This window comes from Ostrea edulis, chromosome 6 (assembly GCF_947568905.1).
Source record: "Ostrea edulis chromosome 6, xbOstEdul1.1, whole genome shotgun sequence".
Lineage (NCBI taxonomy): Eukaryota > Metazoa > Mollusca > Bivalvia > Ostreida > Ostreidae > Ostrea > Ostrea edulis.
Genome location: NC_079169.1, coordinates 66635183 through 66654663, shown reverse-complemented (window position 1 = coordinate 66654663; position 19481 = coordinate 66635183). Strand labels below are relative to the sequence as shown.

Genomic DNA, 19481 nt, shown 5'->3' with positions numbered 1-19481 from the left:
GTAAAATATACATTTCACTTGAAAAAAAAACAAACAAAAAAACTCAATTTCAAAATGTGTGTTATAAAAACCCTGTAATTAAAATGAAATCCTCTGTAAATAAATTTCATAATATCATAATTTCATTGTATAATATCCCTCCTATGTTTTATGTATACTGTGCATGTTATAGGCAAACTTTAATTTCACCAAGTCAACAAAATCTTTGAATTCTGCAATAAACATATAACTGACTAACAGGCTATACACAATTTACACTAGATAAACGAAAATATAAAAATACGCAACAGTCGAGATATGATAATATAAAATATCCGACTGTTGAGATACGATAATATGAAATACCCGACAGTCGAGATACTATAATATGAAATACCTGACAGTTGAGATACTATAATATAAAATCGCTAAAACGTATCAAAGATGTGTATAGCCGAGTTGCAGTTTGAAAAATTATGCACGCTTGCATTCACGCAGTAAAAACATGCATCTATTTAATATAGTTTATAAGTATGAAGATTTGAATGGCCACAATAGGTATTTAGTGTCATCAGGATTTGAAGTCTGATAAACATGCACCAGCAAGTACATGTATAAAAGTTAGAGGCATGCACAAATCTATAGTATATAGTGAAAAAGAGGCCTTGACCTTTGACCTTTTGACCTCAAAATAAATAGGAACCTTCCGCTTTTGGATGTGATCAAAATATGGAAGTCTGACATAGACGCACCAAGTAGTATAAAAGTTAGAGCCCGGACAAGCTCAAATCTATGGCATTTAGTGACAAAGTGACCTTGACCTTTTGACTTCAAAATGAATAGGAACCTTCCTCTTTTGGATGTGATCATGTTATGTAAGTTTCAAAAAGATGCCCCTAGTAGTATGAAAGTTAGAGACCAGACAAGCTCAAATCTATGGCATTTAGTGACAAAGTGACCTTGACCTTTTGACTTCAAAATGAATAGGAACCTTCCTCTTTTGGATGTGATCATGTTATGTAAGTTTCAAAAAGATGCCCCTAGTAGTATGAAAGTTAGAGACCAGACAAGCTCAAATCTATGGCATTTAGTGACAAAGTGACCTTGACCTTTTGACTTCAAAATGAATAGGAACCTTCCTCTTTTGGATGTGATCATGTTATGTAAGTTTCACAAAGATGCCCTAGTAGTATGAAAGTTAGAGACCGGACAAGCTCAAATCTATGGCATTTAGTGACAAAGTGACCTTGACCTTTGGACCTCAAAATAATTAGGAACATTCCTCTTTTGGATGTGATCATGTTATGTATATCTCACAAAGATGCACCAAAAAGTATGAAAGTTAGAGACCGGACAAGCTAATTGTGGATGCCGCCCACCCACCTGCCCGCCCGACTGGACGCCCATCCTTCGCCAATTTAAAAGCCGAGATTTGCTACGCAACTCAGCTAAAAATACACAACAGACGAGATATTATAAAATACTTAGTAGTAGATATACTATAGATCGATTACAACACATTGAAAAATCAATGACCATCCATTCATGGTACTAATGCTTGTCAAGTTCTGGAGGTTACGAGTTTTTATTTTCTGCACACAAAATATTACTCATTATAAGAATTCATCACGTTACTTTTTGCCAAAGCCGCAATGCTGTTTGTGTACTCACTTTATCAGGATAAATTTTTTAGAAACTTTGGCAACAAAGCAAGAGTACTAATTCAAGGTTGGGCTAGAATCTTCAATTAGTTCCTTAATTACAATCATACTCTGACAGTAGTAGTCCTACTCTGACAGTAGGAGTCCTACTCTAACAGTAGGCATCATACTCTGACAGCAGTAGTCATACTCTGACAGTAGTAGTCATACTGACAGTAGGAGTCCTACTCTGACAGTAGGAGTCCTACTCTGACAGTAGGAGTCCTACTGTAACAGTAGGAGTGATACTCTGACAGTGGTAGTGATACTCTGACAGTGGTAGTCCTACTCTGACAGTAGGAGTCCAGGTGAATGATTATCATTCATCTTTATTGTGATAACTGTAATTACTAGTTTATTGTTTTAAAACTGTACATGTCCCCCAACGGGCCTTAACTGGTTGTATATTGTTTTATGTCCTACTGAGAATCGAAGACGTCACCATTGCCGGTGAAGGGCTGCAAAATTTAGGCCTATGCTCGGCGATTACGGTCTTTGAGCAGGGAGGGATCTTTATCGTGTTACACCTGCTGTGACAAGGGGTCTTGTTTTTCGCAGTCTCCTCTGAAGGACCACCCCATTTAGTCGCCTCTTATGACAAGCAAGGAGTACTGAGGACCTATTCTAACCTGGATTCCAGCATGATCCCTTAATTGGTGAAATAAACATATTCATGTCTTCATGATTATACCAAACAGTGCAGCAATAAGATCTGATTGCATAGAAATTAACATGCTAAAACAAGCAGATGTACTGCATATCAAAAACACTATCAAAAAAAATTTACTTTGTAATTCAAGTCACATTTTACCTTGTTGCTCATATTTCCCCGATATTCCCAATTTCAAACACAGTTCCAAAGTTAGTGCTTGGTCACTTCATTTAAAGTTGGGTATCTCTGATATATATACAACCCTAGTTACTGATGGAAAGTAAAAACAAACATCTAATCCAGCAAGATACTTGAGAAAATCCTCATTACATTCTGTCAAACAATTTCACCTGGTAAACAAATCAACAGGTCTACTGATGAAATGAACCTTCTGAAATTTACATTACACACCCTAATAAACACTGTTGACACTTTTTCATACATAACAGCTCCCCCCCCCCCCCCCCCCCCCCCCCCCCCCCCCCCAAATAAGCAAGACATTAAATTTTCCAATCTAAAAAAAATATGATAGCTGGTCTTGATCAAAAGAAACTTGCCCACTGAAAAAAAAACTAGTAGAAAATTCCTTAGTAATCCTTATTTCAAAATTCCAGAATTTATACGCTACACTGACTGGATGTAAAAAAAAAAAAAAGAAGCCACTTGTTTAGTTCCAGATGGACATCGATAATCCCCAAAACAAAACCTAGCGGCAAAAATAGTAATTGGTGGCTGTGTTGGTGTGCCAGTGCAGTATTTACATGTTGCAGTTATTAATTAATGTCAGTGTGTACTGCTCTGTTTATCATTGATTTCTAATCTTATTTTTCTCTCGCAAGCTTAGTTTATTACAAATATACAGATTATCATAAGAACGGAGGGGGTGGGGGGCTCTACAAGAAACAGTCAATACTTTATGATAATGTATTAGATGATGACCTTGAGTAAAGCAGTCCACAGATACACATTTTAAATCATAACCAAATAGTCTGTGGATTTTTATCCATTCCAATCAAATGGATACTGTGTGTTGCATGTACTGTTCACATGACACGTATTTACATAAATTGTTTCTTCCATCATCAGTAATAGTTTGTACCTGTATAATGATCAGATGTTGTCAATTATTCATATTTATCTACATAGAACGATTCTGAACTCCACAGAGAGTTATCATAAACAGGTCACTGCCTACAGCTGATCATAGTAACCCTTCCTAAAGATTTGTTGATCATCAAAATAACAAATTAGTTTCCCATCTGTTACAATCCTAACATCGATTGCTTCTCTAAATGCTTTAGGGTAAAAAAAAATATCTTCAAACAACATTTTGGTTTTTTGCTATATAACAGTCCCTTTTTTTTGATAAACAAAATATTAAATTGTTTGGGCTGAATGTGACCAATGTGCACTAAAATTTTATTTGGGTAAATACGGCATCGTAAAATAATTTCCCAGATGACTCTAGCACAGAAATGACAGTTGACATGGCAACTAGATGACACAGAAGATGAAAGTTAAACAGACAAACTACTTCATGTGTTGTACATCTCCCTTACCAAAAAGCACGAGGTTACTCACCCATCCTTAGAGGACATTTAAATTAATTTACATGCATGATACTAAAATCGTTTTGCAATAAAGTGATGCGTCTTTTATTTCTTTTAAAAATAAATCTGGTATCAACAAATTCTGCAACTGAAAAAGCTTTTTCTGTTATTTTTCCACATTGATTTAACAAAATCCCAAGGAAAATGCCTATTTAGAAAAGAAGAAAAAACTTTAGGTACCTATTGAAAATATTGCATTGTATGCATCCTTTGTTTGAATAGCCACTTCATTTATACCTTGGAATGGCATCAAACTTTTCCAGCTTGTACATTGCTTCCGTGGTGTGTGAAATCTGTGGTTAAGTGTGTATGTGAGGTGACAGTGGAGTGGCGTGGAGGGGGGCAGGGAGAATATGGCTACCTACCCTCTTTCCTGCCTTCTCTTCGTCTGTCCCGCTGGTAGGTGACGTGACACCATTAGCAGCCGCTACATCTACAACACGAACAATCAGAGTAATTCGTAGAATCAAACTAGATAGGTGCAAAGATCATAAAATGTATCAGTGCATTAAAATATCTTTTGATAAAATGCTATTTAAATTCCATCCTTTACTTTCAAATTGACTTTTCTGATGTATGGCTTACATTTAACAACATTTTTTACTGAAAGTATAAAAATTACTGGCCATGAATTAAATGAAATTTGATAAAGGACTAAAGAAGCAAACTGAAAAACAACTAAGCCATTGATTCATGCACATTCAAAATCAATTGAAATCTACATCTGGAAAGTAAAGGTAATGTAAATTGAGGAATGATAGGTAAAATTAAAAAAATAGATTGTGGGAAAGTATATTCATGCTATTTTTCTGCTTTCTAGTTGCAATCAAAAGTTAAAAAGTTGTGTTTACATGCTTTGTGATGAAATTGAAAATCTATAATGAAAAATACTACTAAGGATAGGGAAAACTGAACCTTTACCAGCTATCTTAAGAATCATTTTCCAGTTCTCGGGAACTTTCATAACTAAAGTTGTAATGTTGTGCGGTTGATAGGGATGTCAATATATGTTTCATATTTTACGTTGACAATTGAGGTCAATTAAAATAAGAAAAAATATTTGATCAGTTGATAAAATTGTCAAATGCTTGGTATTAAACAAGAACACTGACTCTTTCCAACATTGTCGTTAAATATTTCTTTGACTACAAGCAATATATTAATCAATTGTTGACAATTCAGTTAGTTCCCTTCCCTCCCCCAAAATGAAGTTTCTATTAAGCTTTTAAATGGTTGTTGAAATTTCATGTATGAAGAAAACATCAAAATCACTGCCATTTAACTAGGCCACACTGATTTCTGATATTTTCAGACTAATCATAAAATAAATTAAAATAATGAAAATTTAACACTTCATTATAACCATGTCCAATTAAAGTTTCCTGCAAAACACATAGTGTCATTTTGGGCTGTAAAGACCCCCCCCCCCCCCCCCCCCATCCCCTTCACTACATTTAGCAAGCATCTCACTAGATGGAACGGTAACATTTCAGAAACTTTAGTTAATTTAATGAACAATTTTAACAAAAATTTGCAAGTAAAATGAATGAGGAATTTAAACAATCCCATGAAGTATAAAAGCAATATTAAACCTGATCATTAAAGGGATTACTTAGGGCATCAGTTAAGTCAGCAGGTATTTTTTCTATATTCAAGGTTTTATTGTGCATGATTATAAAATTCTTTGATGATTCTGGAGTTGTAAAATAATAAATTTATCAAAATATGTGCATTTGTATTTCATATTTTTTCCTAGTTTAAATATTAGTTAGAATTACAAAACTGACATCCAAATTATCATGAACTAAAGAATGTTGCAGTAACTGATTGACAATTAGTCCACATCTTGACATCCCTAAAACCGTATACAGACACAGAATGTGTTAATATCTTTAAGATGATTCAGCACTGTGGATGAAGAGATGAAGAGAAATAAGCATGTTGGTTATATCATTAAAAAGATTTTAGGAGTTTTAGGAAACATCAAAACAGCAAGAAAACTTAAATATTTGTATTAGCAGAATTTCTCACTCTTTAAATTTTACAAACTTAGGACAGGTTGTGTTGGGGTTTTTTTTGTTTTGAAATAAACGTACCATAGCATTATGATTAAATGACTTGACGTAAACTGAAAGAAAAAAGAAGTTAGAAAATAAAATCACAAGCACTAAATAAAAATACCACACTATCTAAAACACCAAGGTTGCAATGTCTCTCATCAAAATGATCATTGCAGTGGGAGTTATCTCCCTTATCACACACTAGTTTCATGCATAACACAAAGCAGCTGAAGCAAAATCTCAACAAAAGGGATCTAATACCCACATGCTTTGCCTCTGTTTTCAGCTTTAAGTCAGTTAAGTGACTGATGTTAGATATTGCAACCTTACTCATTCAACATACCACATACTCTATGAAGACACCATTGTCCTTTTCAAAACTGAACAGACAATGAATATGCAGGCAAACATCAAAGAAATCAAAATATCACAGACAGAAAAGAAATAAAGAAAGCATAACATTTTACAAGACAGTTCAAACAGGGTAGATCCATTCAACTGTCCTATAAAACATGGACCATGATGCACAGTCCGGTCCTTTTTTAAAATGTGGATGAATAAGCAGTATGGATGCTTTTTTGTGCTAGTCAGGCCACAAGCTTACAAAATATAAACCTTTTCTTGGCTGGAGAAGTTTGGTGGGTCTTGCATTCCGTGTGGTGGTCACTTGGCTTCGCATTGGGCTAGGTGTGTGTCTCCTATGGGTGCCAGGTCGAGGGGTTGACTTGGAACGAGAAATTGATTCTCTGTTTTCTTCTGGTGTTGCCACATCCTTGGGTTTCCGTGGTGACCTAACCTGTCGCGTTGCAGACTGACTCCTCCTGGTGATATCTCCCTTCTCAGGAGAGGGAATTTTGGAATCGGTTTGCTGTTTTCGTACCTCAGATCTTTTTACAGTTTTACGAGCTAGACTAGCACTTGTGTCCTGGGTTAAGCGACTTGTGATATGACTGTATTTATTGTCCTTAGCTGGTGTTTTTTCAGTCTCTGTTTTAGCACCTGTTGACTTACTTTCACTTTTAGCAGGTACTTTTGGTTTTGGTTTTTGTTTGTCCTTTTTCTCCTTGACTTCCTTTTTATGTTCTTTACTCAAGACAGAAACATTCTTTTTATCCTTCTCAGTCTTGGTAACTTGCTTATGCTCCTTCAATACTTTCTCTTTTTTTATAGCTTCATCTGTCTTGGCTATCACGCCAACTTTTCCCTCCTTTTCAGGGGCTGTGTCTTTCTCTAGAACCATCTTTTTAGGTTCATCTTCTGCTACCTCAACCTTTCCTGGTAAAGGCTCAGAAATAGAAGTTTCAACTGATTTTTCAATTGAAGGCTCTTCAACTGAAATGTCTCCTCTATCTGGTGGGGGCTCAGAAACTGGTGTTTCTACTGATTTTTCAACTGAAGGCTCATCAGCTAAACTTTCCTCTGTTCTCTCTATAGAAGCACTTTCCTCTGTTCTCTCCATAGAATACTCTTCAACTGAAATTTCTCCTCTATCTGGTGGAGGCTCAGAAACAGGTGTTTCTACTGATTTTTCAACTGAAGGCTCATCAACTAAACTTTCCTCTGTTCTCTCCATAGAATACTCTTCAACTGAAATTTCACCTCTATCTGGTGGAGGCTCAGAAACAGGTGTTTCTACTGATTTTTCAACTGAAGGCTCATCAACTAAACTTTCCTCTGTTCTCTCTATAGAAGCACTTTCCTCTGTTCTCTCTGTAGAATACTCTTCAACTGAAATATCTCCTCTATCTGGAATACACTCCTCAACAGCACTTTCTGATCTTTCCATGGAAGGTTCCTCCACTGACACATCTTCCATTTTCTCTGAAGATTTTTCCTCTGATTTTTCTGGAACACATTCTTCTATACCACTTTCTGTTCTCTCCATAGAAGCTTCTTCAACCGAAATATCTTCTGCTCTCTGCATGCTTTCAACTGTATCAATGGCATCATTCAGAACATTTTCCACCATGTTTTGTGCCGTCTGCTCATGGAGACTTGCCTGATCACTCATGTACCCCACATTAGTGCTTCTCAATGAATCCTCTGTTTGAGATTCAGTGTAGCTTTCAGAGAGGGGCTCTGATGCAACATTTGCTGGTGAGCTTTCAAAAGTTTGTTCTTCTTCATATGTTACAGATTCTTCCATCATGGATTTAGACATGGTATCTTCGGGAAACCTGTCCTCTAATTTTTCATCCTCATCAAGGACAATGGATCCTTCCATCATAGATCCTGTCATAACATTAATTTTCTGTGAAGCTTGGCTCTCTTCTGATGTATTTGTGTCTTCCATTGTGGATCCAGAGTGTTCAGCTTGGATTTCTTGATTGTCGAAAGTTTCTCCTTCACCCATGACAATAGAATCTTCCATCAGAGACCTTGACATGATATCCTGCTGTTGTGGTATATCTTCAACTGTTTGACCTTCATCCATTATCCAAGAACCTTCCATAACAGACCCTGTCTGTTCCTCTACTGGAAGATCCTCAATAGTTTGGCCCTTATCCATTACAAAAGATCCTTCCATGACTGAAGAGTGTTCAGCTGGAAGATCTTCAATTGTCTGTCCTTCATCCATTATTAGAGAACCTTCCATTGCACTGCCATTCAGTGGAGGTACAATTTCATCATCAGGGCTCTCCTCAAACTGAGCATCTTCAACAGGCTGAGCATCTTCAATTGTTTGTCCCTCATTCAGTATTAGAGAGCCTTCCATCATGGATTTGCTCATCTCTGTAGGTACTTGATCCTCAATTGTTTCCCCCTCATCAAGAACAATTGACCCTGTCATAGCATCAGGTTTTTGCTCTAGTTTCCCCTGTCCACCTTCACCTTGCTCCTCATCTGTCTCAGCAATGGGTTCTTCATTATGGAACATGGTATCAGATACATCATGGGGCACTTCACTCCTTGGAGAGGCCATCTTTAGCATCTGATCAGGGTCAGGAGTGATGGACCTTTCTTCCATGTCTGATCCCTCACTCTCAATGAATGTGTCAGCTTTTGGTGGTTGTTCCTCGAGAGGCTCTTGAACAAGTTCTTCAGAACTAGGTAGTTTTTCAACAATATTAACACTTTCAATCTTATGTTCATCCTCACGTTGAGAACTGTCTGTCTGCTCACTCTGTTCTGGCATTTCCATCTGTCTCTCGTTCACATGAAAACCTAAACTCTCCATTTGGTCCACCTGTGGAATCACATCCTCACAAATCCTCTCACTGTCTTTTCTTTCTTCTTGTTCTACATAGTCCTCTTGCTGATCAAAGTCCTCTCTCTCCATTTCATCCTCTCTCTCATCAGGATAATCCTCATCTCCTGGTTCTCCATTGTCTCCATTACTTTCCTCCTCATCCATCCTCTCATCCCCTACCTCTGCATACTGAGACCCAAACTCACTTACATTGCTCTGTATTTCTACCTCACCCTCCTCACTTCCACCAGCATCAAGGTTGTTAGAATACTCGTCAGGTACCTCACCATCAGGTACCTCATCATGAGGTTCCTTCATAGTGGTTAAAATCACATCTGGCACCTGACCTTGACCTCTCCCTGTAGGTTCTACGAGTTTATCTTCTATCACAATATCATCCACACTCACTTTCTCTTCCGAGCTTTCTTTTGCTATTTCATCACTTTCACTGTACTTCTCATCCATCACTTTATCAAACTCTGAAAGTCTTTCAGTGGGTTGTGGTTCTTCTCTATCACAAACACTGTCTTGAACAACTTCGACATGCTGGTCATGACTAGAGGGAACAGTTACATCAGATAGGACAGGATTCTCAGGTTCTACAGTTTCAAAGTTTCTTTCTGCACTGACTTCTCTTTTAACCTCAAAGCTCTCTTCTTTTTCATCACTGTGCTGATCCTCCATTCCCTCTCTCTGTACATCTTTCTCTCCTATACTTTCATTTACATCACTCTTTGTAACAAATATGTCCTCTAGAGGTTTAACCTCATCCACTACAGCATCACTCATTTCCTCTCTGTCTTCCCTATCACCCTCCTCTATCTCACCATAGTGTTCACATTCTTTTTCCTTATCCATTCTCTCATCTGTGTCTACTGGAATTGTCTCTCTTTCATCACCAAATCTCTGTTCTACTTCAGCACCACAAACATCCCTTTCCTCGCTAACATCCCTTTCCTCACTAACATCCCTTTCCTCACTAACACCTCTTTCCTCACTAACACCTCTTTCCTCACTAACATCCCTTTCCTCACCAACACCTCTTTCCTCACTAACACCTCTTTCCTCACTAACACCTCTTTCCTCACTAACATCCCTTTCCTCACTAACACCTCTTTCCTCATTAATCCTTCCACTGTCTCTGTCCTCAGTGGTGACATCCTCTGGTTCCATCTCATTTGCTTTAACATTCTCTGAACCAAAATCATGAAGGTCCGTCTCTGCTGAGTCAGATACTTTCTGTGATTGAACCTCTTGAGTGATAGCTGTTTGAGATGTAGGTGCTATTTGTGCAACAATTTCTCCCTTGCCATCCTCCATCTGCCTCTCTTCACTGGATCTTGACTCTCCATCATAATCTGAAATGACTTCCCTTTCCTCACTTGCTCTGTAGCTGTCAGGACCATCATAGTCTTCCTCATCACTGTAATCTCCATCATCTGTATAAACTTCAATCTCTTCCTCCTCCTCACCCTGTGCTTTCTGGTTCTTCATCTGATCTTCATCCACATCTTCACCATCAGTGACATCCGAACCATCATCATAGTATTCCCCATCATCTTCTCCAGCATCGTACTCCTCATCACTTTGGCATTGAGCCTGAGGAGCAGTTTGTTCATCCTTAATGACCTCCACCTGTGGGATTTCCGGTTCAGGTTCGTCCGTACATGAACACACACCTGGTACGATTTGTTCATCAAAAGAATTTCTCTCATGGGATGAGACATACTGATATGCAGGTTGGTTACTTGGGTCCTCGTGAGACATAGGCACAGTTTCCTCCTCTTGAGCAACTTTTAAGTCCATCACATCATGAGGAACATTAGAAAGACTAGGGTTCATATTTTGTGAATGGGAAAGATCACTCACATTTTGCGAAAGACTTTGATCTGGTTCATAATTATCACATTGACATTCCATTTCAGAAGCACCTTGATCTTGGTCAAAATTATCCATTGAGCCCTCAACATTAACACCCATACCTTGCGGTAAAGTGTCGTCCATTAAAGGTTGCCCTCCTTCAGATGAGGAAACCTCTGTTCGTCCAACATCCATTGAAAATGTGTCTAAATGCCCTTCACCTTCAAAATGAGATTCATTAAGTGAAAAAGAATCATACATGTACAAGTCTGAAATAAATGGATATACAGTTCATTAGTTTTGTCCTATTCATTGGAAGTTAGAAATGAGATTTAGATTATTCATACTTTTCAAAGGAGCAGGGGACGAAACCTCATCTTTCCCACTAAAATCTATGAGAACTCCCTCATCAGATGAAGGTTGTTGGTCTGGAGCAGTGGCCATGTTTGCTGGCTGTGTGGGGTCACTGAATGGCACGGACTGGTCACAAGTTGATATATTACTATGTTCACTGAAAGGTTCAAAAGGAGTTGCATTGGGATCTAATCCTGAGGCAGTCTTGCCTGTCGAAACTGTCTGAAACTGAGCTTCGAAGTCATCCATTTTCTCTTGTGAGTTAACACCATTACCATTCATATATTCCACTCCATTAGTTTGTTTAACACCTGAAGTAAGACAAAAGAAGTCAATCAATGAAAATTACAAAAAAAAGCGGACTAAAAAATTACATTGGCAAATCAGATAAGATTTGTTTATAAACTGGTGTAATTTGTAGATACAAATTATTAAATGTTAAAGGGCTTTTTCTAAAGAAATCCTTCATCCCATGAATGCCATGATGACAACTTCAAAGATCTTCTGTATGTTTGGCTGTCTAGATGAGACACTGACCAAATGCTAACGAGCTGTAAGGATGTTTATTGAATTTGATCGCAGAGTCTGACAACTAATAAGACACTGAATACATATAGGCAATAGAAGTCCACTGATCATTGGAAATGAGGCCCTGGGCAAGTCCAATACTGCCTAAATAAAAATCTCAGCTTCATTGCAGGTTCAACTCTTGGTCAGAAAGCCATCATTATTCAAATTACCAGCAAATCAAATGGCAACAAATACATGAAATCAGTCTGTGTACTGTCCAATTTGCAGATGGCATTTTACAATTGTTCAGTTCTGTAAACATCTAATCCAATGAAAACCATGTTTCCCTTTCTCATTCAATGCACAAATTGGAGAATGTACAAGGTATTTGGGAAAAATGTAAATAAATGTATTTTGCCTAGTCCAGAAGGGTTAAATTTTCTTTTTATAATTGCTGCTTTCAAGTAAACTTTATTCACTCAAAGTGTCAATCCATATTTGTATTTTTTTATGCCAGAATACCACTGCATATTAATTTTTGCAATAATCACACATTCATTGTTGATACTAATACATGTACCAATATTTTCATGTAATCATATTTAGCTTTTAAAGTGCATCATTAGAAATAATTACCTATTTTGGTTTTAAAAACAAAACCATTTAATATAAATCTTAATTCATCCTGGCACTTGCTTAACGTGGAGAATAGCTTGAATCAATACAATAATGTTCAGAACCATGAACTGAGCATTAATCAATATAGCCAAGGGTGTGCACTGTCCAAGCTTCTGCAATGAAAGCTATTACATCCTTTTAAAAAGCCTAATGCTCTTTTTCACCATTTAATGTCATTGTAACTAATGATTGCTGACTATACATTCAACAAGTGTGCAGATTATGCATTAAGGCTAAATCCCCTTGGTATGGTACAGACACCCTGGGAGATGCTAACTTTTTGTGTATCTTTTTTTATTATTTGCATATTACTTCTGTTTTATCTGTCTGTTTCCCTGTCCAAAACTTCAACCTTTAACCATTTGAAATATACAAGATTAGAGTTCATTGTTGGTGATTTGAAAGATCATAGCTTTATTCCAGGTCAAGGTCAAAGATGAACTGTACCCCCTTTTGGACTTGGTCTTGGTACATAGTGTTTCACTGACACATCTTGTTCTCCAGAATAGAAACGTGAGCATTTGACATCCTTGCAAGACAAGCATGAAATATGTGTAGGAAAAAAGAAAACTCTTACAGGTGTTGGTAAATATCATTATACGAGGGCCCTCCTACTCTCTTCAAGGAGGGAGCCTCCGTGGTCGAGTGGTTAGAGCATTGCGCTCAAAATCACACGGCCTCTCCCCTCTGGTCGGCGCGAGTTCAAATCCCGCTCACGCTGTTAAGTGAGAAAGTTTCCCAGTTTACTTTCGGAAGGTCGGTGGTCTCTTCCCAGGTACATTGTATCTGGGTTCTCTCTTCCACCAATAAAAACTGGGCACCACCAGATAATTGAAAAATTGTTGAGTGTATCGGAAAACAGCGAATCAATCAATCAATCAATCTCTTCAAGGAAAGAGTTTGGTGACACAACATTCGTTTTTATTGCCTTACAGATTGCTGCATGTTTGATGTGTTTTCACTGGATTTAGAGAGCTCTCTCCATTTCTAACAAAATTCAGTTTATGAATTCAGGAGATGAAATTCCAGTTAAAAATGCCAAGGGTGAAGAAGATAGTATTGAAACAGAACTGTTGACAAGCAAAGATGACGAATTTTCGAATTACATGCATGTACTTTTATAAAATGTTGAACATGTTGTTATCACAATTTATATCAGTGCTGTTACTTAATTCCTCATAAATCAGAGGAATACTGGTCAAAAAGGAAGGAAAACACTCTACCTGGAAAAATATAATTTTCTGTCACCTTAGATCAAACCCAGAGTGTTCTCACACCCCTGAATATATAGGTATTTTGTTTGAATAGAAATATATCATCATAAATATTGTGCAATTAATAAATAATATGTTTACATTACATAGCTGATTTTCATGTGTTACGATGTAGATGGTTCCATTAAATTTTTCTGCCCGAGACATACCCCCCCCCCCCCCCCCCCCCCCCCCCCCCCCCCCCCCCCCCGAGTTGGTTTCAATGAATATTGATTAGTTAGTTGATGTACTACTGAAATATGAGGGTAATGAAATCTCTAATAAAGAATATCTAAAACAATTTGTACAAGAACATTTTCCATTATGTTTTATGGTATATGTAATCAGGAATGGATTATTATCAACTTTCGGCACACTCCCTATGAAAATCCCTTTCTGAGAAACCTTACACTTATGTGAGTCTTAAGGACCCAATCTTGTCATATTGTTCGCATTATGGGTCATTAGGAAATGTATATGCTGTCCTAATCAGCTAAAGTTTTGGGTCATTATAGAACCATACATTGTAATATTGCTATGGTCCAGGGTCATTTGGAACATACATTGTAGTACTGCTAAAGAATTGGGTCATTAGGACCACGCATTGTCATCTGCTACAGTATTGGGCCATTGGGACCATTCATTGTCATCTGTTACAGTATTGGGTCCTTGGGACCATTCATTGTCATCTGTTACAGTATTGGGACCATTCATTGTCATCTGATACAGTATTAGGACCATTCATTGTCATCTGATACAGTATTGGGTCATTGGGACCATTCCTTGTCATCTGATACAGTATTGGGACCACTCATTGTCATCTGTTACAGTATTGGGTCATTGGGACCATTCCTTGTCATCTGATACAGTATTGGGACCATTCATTGTCATCTGATACAGTATTGGATCATTGAGACCATTCCTTGTCATCTGATACAGTATTGGGTCATTGGGACCATTCCTTGTCATCTGATACAGTATTGGGACCACTCATTGTCATCTGTTACAGTATTGGGACCACTCATTGTCATCTGTTACAGTATTGGGACCACTCATTGTCATCTGATACAGTATTGGGTCCATTCCTTGTCATCTGTTACAGTATTGGGACCACTCATTGTCATCTGTTACAGTATTGGGACCACTCATTGTCATCTGTTACAGTATTGGGACCACTCATTGTCATCTGATACAGTATTGGGTCCATTCCTTGTCATCTGATGCAGTATTGGGACCATTCCTTGTCATCTGATACAGTATTGGGACCATTCCTTGTCATCTGATACAGTATTGGGACCATTCCTTGTCATCTGATACAGTATTGGGTCCATTCCTTGTCATCTGATACAGTATTGGGTCCATTCCTTGTCATCTGATACAGTATTGGGTCATTCGGACGTGTAACAATCAAGTCATAACGCTACATTATATCCTTACACAAAATTTCCTTCCTACTGGGAAATAAAAACTTGGCAGAATTATAAAAATCAATCCAGGATTTGATTATTAGATAAGATACATCTAGTCACATTGCAATCCACTTATCAAATCAATACATAATCTGCACACTGTAAACCATAAATTAATCACACCTGTGTAAAATAAAACTTATTCTGAATTTCTGATGACCTTGTTTTACCTATAGCTAGTATCAGCATACCATGTTAAGCTGGTTTCCTATTAAGTACACAGTTCAGAGCCTTTAACTCACCCCCATTTCTTGTATCTTCACCTTACTTCACCCCACAAAAGGTCATACAGACAAACCGCCAGAGTGATTAGCTAGAGCTGGAAATCACCCAGATCAATATGTCTGGCTGTTATTATCACAGACCAATTCACAAAACCATTAATACATTAGACATCACCAACAAACTTAGAGAGCCGGTGACTCAAAGACTAGTACCATTCAGGATCATAAAAATCCAGCACTTGAAGGGTTTTAATGAATGTAAATGAGGCATTAGTATTTCAACTGTTCTGTTATAATAAGCAGAAATAAATGTTGTTCGACAACAAAAGATGTCACAGAATGAGATCTTTTTTTTATGAAAATAAATCAATAGCATTGCTTACATGCAGATAGTGTATCGAAACATTACAGTGCCCACTTCTAAAACGTATATTCATAGTGGTAGATTTTTAGCCTCACATGGATACACAAAGTATGGAAGAGTAAGTGTGTAAGCTGGACCATCAGTGCTTTGTTTATGATTCTTCAGAATATGTCTTTAAACTCTTTGGAAAAACCATCAGCCCACCGTTAAACTGACTGGTCAGTATAGGTATCACACCGGTAATTATTTTCACTATATATCACTATAGAGGAAAAAATTCATTAAAAATCAGTTTACAGAATTGATGCCGAAAAACGCAGTCAGAAACGTTCTATGTTACCTATCTTGTCTGCTGACACCAGAAAAACACCACCCTACGCGGCATTTTCGAAAATAAATTACCCGCAAACAAGACTACCCTCAAATCCACATGTTTTTCACATGTGTGTAAACAGCCGGAGTACACCTCAGGAAGTAGCCTCAGCTACCAACAGCAAATAGTTCCTTTGTATACACTTGGTTATTTCTACAAATTACACAAAATTTCCTAATCAGGGGTGCAAAAATTAAGAGAAAAGAAGAAGAGGAAATGAGAAAAATCGCGCAAGGAAAAAAATATTTCTTTAAATATATGGAACTACAATTCACTAAGTTCATTTTGATTGGACAATTACCGGTGTGATACCTATAGAAATAATGTGCATTCTATCATAATGGAGATTTGAAAAACAGAATTAATTTATTTTGAAAATGCTTAATGAACATTAAACATATGAAACAAAACTTACATCAAAATGATTCCCATTGTTACCTGGGTACAGACATTATTTTAAACTCATTTAGATCACCATTCTATTCCTACGAAACAGTGGCTCAGTCGTCCATCGTCACTTTTCTACTCTGAGGAGCCACATACCAGTATTGATATATTCAATGTCCCTTCTGCAACAACAGAAGCATAACTGCAAGAATCCATCAATGCAGCATCCATTTATCTCTCTATCAGATTAATGCAGCATCCATTTATCTCTCTATCAGATTAATGCAGCATCCATTTACCGGGATATATCTCTAACAGATTAATGCATTTTGAGTGTGGTCAGTGTAGTAAATGACCCTGCTCTAGTAATGCAGAATATACCATTCAGTCACAGGCAGCATCTCATATCATCTCATATGAGAAATGAATTTCATTTAAATCACTGCAGATATGAACTGTGATGCTCCACATAGGCATATTTCATAAAGCATATTAGCACTTCATGAGAAGTATTCTGGCATGAGCATTTCTGTTCATACCCTTATGTACTTTCAGAAATGAAATTCATTTCTTATATCTATACATATTCTAATTTCATTTCTATCAGAATTTCCAGCCATTAAAATAGACATACTATATTTATCAAGATTCATAATAATCATTATGTGCATTGTTCATATCTGCATCACATTCATGATGAAATGGCTATCATTACAATTGGTAAAGATATCGAAGGCAAAAACATTGGAAATGTAAATATCAAAGTAAGAACTATAGTTAATGGGTATGTTTAAACATTAAAAATGGATGGCCAAACACGCCATATATTTCGTGACAAATAGCATACATGTATCTCTGTGTCTTATTCCAGGCTTATAATTAAAGGAAATGGCCTAGCTTCCAAAGCTTTAACCAGCTGTTATGGCATCACTACACAGCTCTATGTACATTCATCAGGTAAGCTACATTTAGAGACCCCCCCCCCCCTTTTGCCATTCCTAGCTTGTCTGGTGTATATAAACATGCTGCAACTCATTGTCAATGCCATGCTTTTCTGCTCTAACTCAACTGAAATAGGGTTTTCCTCATATTAATGCTGATTTAATCTCCAGTTGACACATTCCGGTAAATCAGCTTAATATCGGATGTGATTTCTGTAAAGACGTGGACTGTCCTTTTCTGATCAGAAAAATGGTAATAGTACTATGATATACATAGCACAATGTACTAACAACCCTAAAGTCTGGGCATACATAACTCAAAACACCACCCTAAACTTTAGCTTTTTACACAACGTGAGGGCATTGATAGGCATTGAATGTTGCCCAATCCTATTCTGATCTTGATATTAAATAAAATGGTGTTTGAAAAAAAAAAAAAAAAAAGCAATTAGATTAAGTGCTGAATTGTAGGTGTTAAGATTCATGGCCTTGCAACAACATTATATATTCAATAACTCTCAAATAGCCAGCATCAGTCCTTCTTTTTGATATTCATTAGCAAACATAACAGCAAAACTGTGAAATTTCATCAAGTTTCTGAAATTCTGCTCTCTGAAATTTCCCCCTCGAACATCTAAAGTATGGGATTGTCTTATCATCCTGAAAAATATTCCCATTCAATGGTACATTTTGCTTATCTCAGACAAACTCATTATCTTTCAAAAGATACCTCTGCATGCTTACGTTTTCCTGAAATTACCTGAACTACAGTGGATAGTTTTATGAGAATAATTTAAGTGGTGTAAAATTAAATTCCCTATTCCCAATGGTATGATCAATTAATGTATGAGGTATCAAATTCTGGTCAATAATCATGGGGTTTTTTTTTTTTTATATGAATCAATGGAATGCATAACCAGTATCAATAACTGGTAATATACACATATCTGTTCTAGCCACCTGGCCTTATGAATAATAAATACTGTTGTGCTCAAAATATCTTGAATTCCTCGCCTACATTTTCCTTCTGTTTTTATTGGTAAAAAATATGATGTGTCATCATTTTCTCAAATTTACACATCGTACCAGTAATTAAAAAAGAAAAAAACCCCAAACAACACAAGGTACTTCAGATTAATGAATATGAAAAAAAACATACCCGAGTATTGTCCTAAATTTAATCTTAATGTTAGAACACAGCATACTAGCTGAGCCAATATCAAAGTTGAATTTGGAAATCAATGTTGCATGGGAAAAGGAAAGCAATTTACCCTATTTAGAAAATATTGCATAATATACAGAACGGCGACAATGCATTTGGATTACCATGAATCGATCCGATGCAGGAGAATGTTTACATCCGACATCTGCATCAACATGCACATAAAGTGTTCTTATCATGCTTAGAATCATCCATTTTCTCCTGAAATAATTTCCTAAGTCTGTCAGTGTCAGTAATAAAACTGTCTTTAAATTACTGGATATTCCAATTCACACAACATATTCGTATTTCATTAACTTCTTTCTTTGATCTTATTACCTAATCTACTATATGAATTCATATTACATATTTTTATCTGTTTTCGAACTTTAATCAGCAGAGAAATTAAGGTACACAAAATGAGCAGGGGTGAAAGAGTTCATCACATCACGAACTATTACTCAATCACATGATGAACTGTTTACCGGTGACGTGACAAACTGTTTCCCGGTGACGTGACAAACTATTGCCCAATTATCATATTCAGTAAAAAAAAAACGAATTTTGTCACAGCTAGCAGCGACTATCAAGCGGTGCCTTTTTTTATTTTCATGACCTTTTCCTTATGACCTTTCTTGGAGGTCATGAAAAATTTCAATCATATCTTAAGGTTGAT

General features: G+C 36.9%; 1 protein-coding gene across 16 annotated transcripts in view; it reads right to left on the bottom strand.

The window, feature by feature from the left end:
• Positions 1–19481, bottom strand: part of LOC125648490 (microtubule-associated protein 2-like) — a 60886-nt gene that overhangs the window by 28955 nt on the left and 12450 nt on the right. For all 16 annotated transcript variants that reach the window (XM_056140490.1, XM_056140488.1, XM_056140495.1 and 13 more), the window contains exons 2-4: positions 11399–11716; positions 6617–11272; positions 4307–4374 (exon numbers count right to left, since the gene is read on the bottom strand). In XM_056140490.1, the coding sequence (XP_055996465.1) occupies positions 4307–4374; positions 6617–11272; positions 11399–11716 (5042 nt within the window). The remainder of the gene's footprint in view (positions 1–4306; positions 4375–6616; positions 11273–11398; positions 11717–19481) is intronic.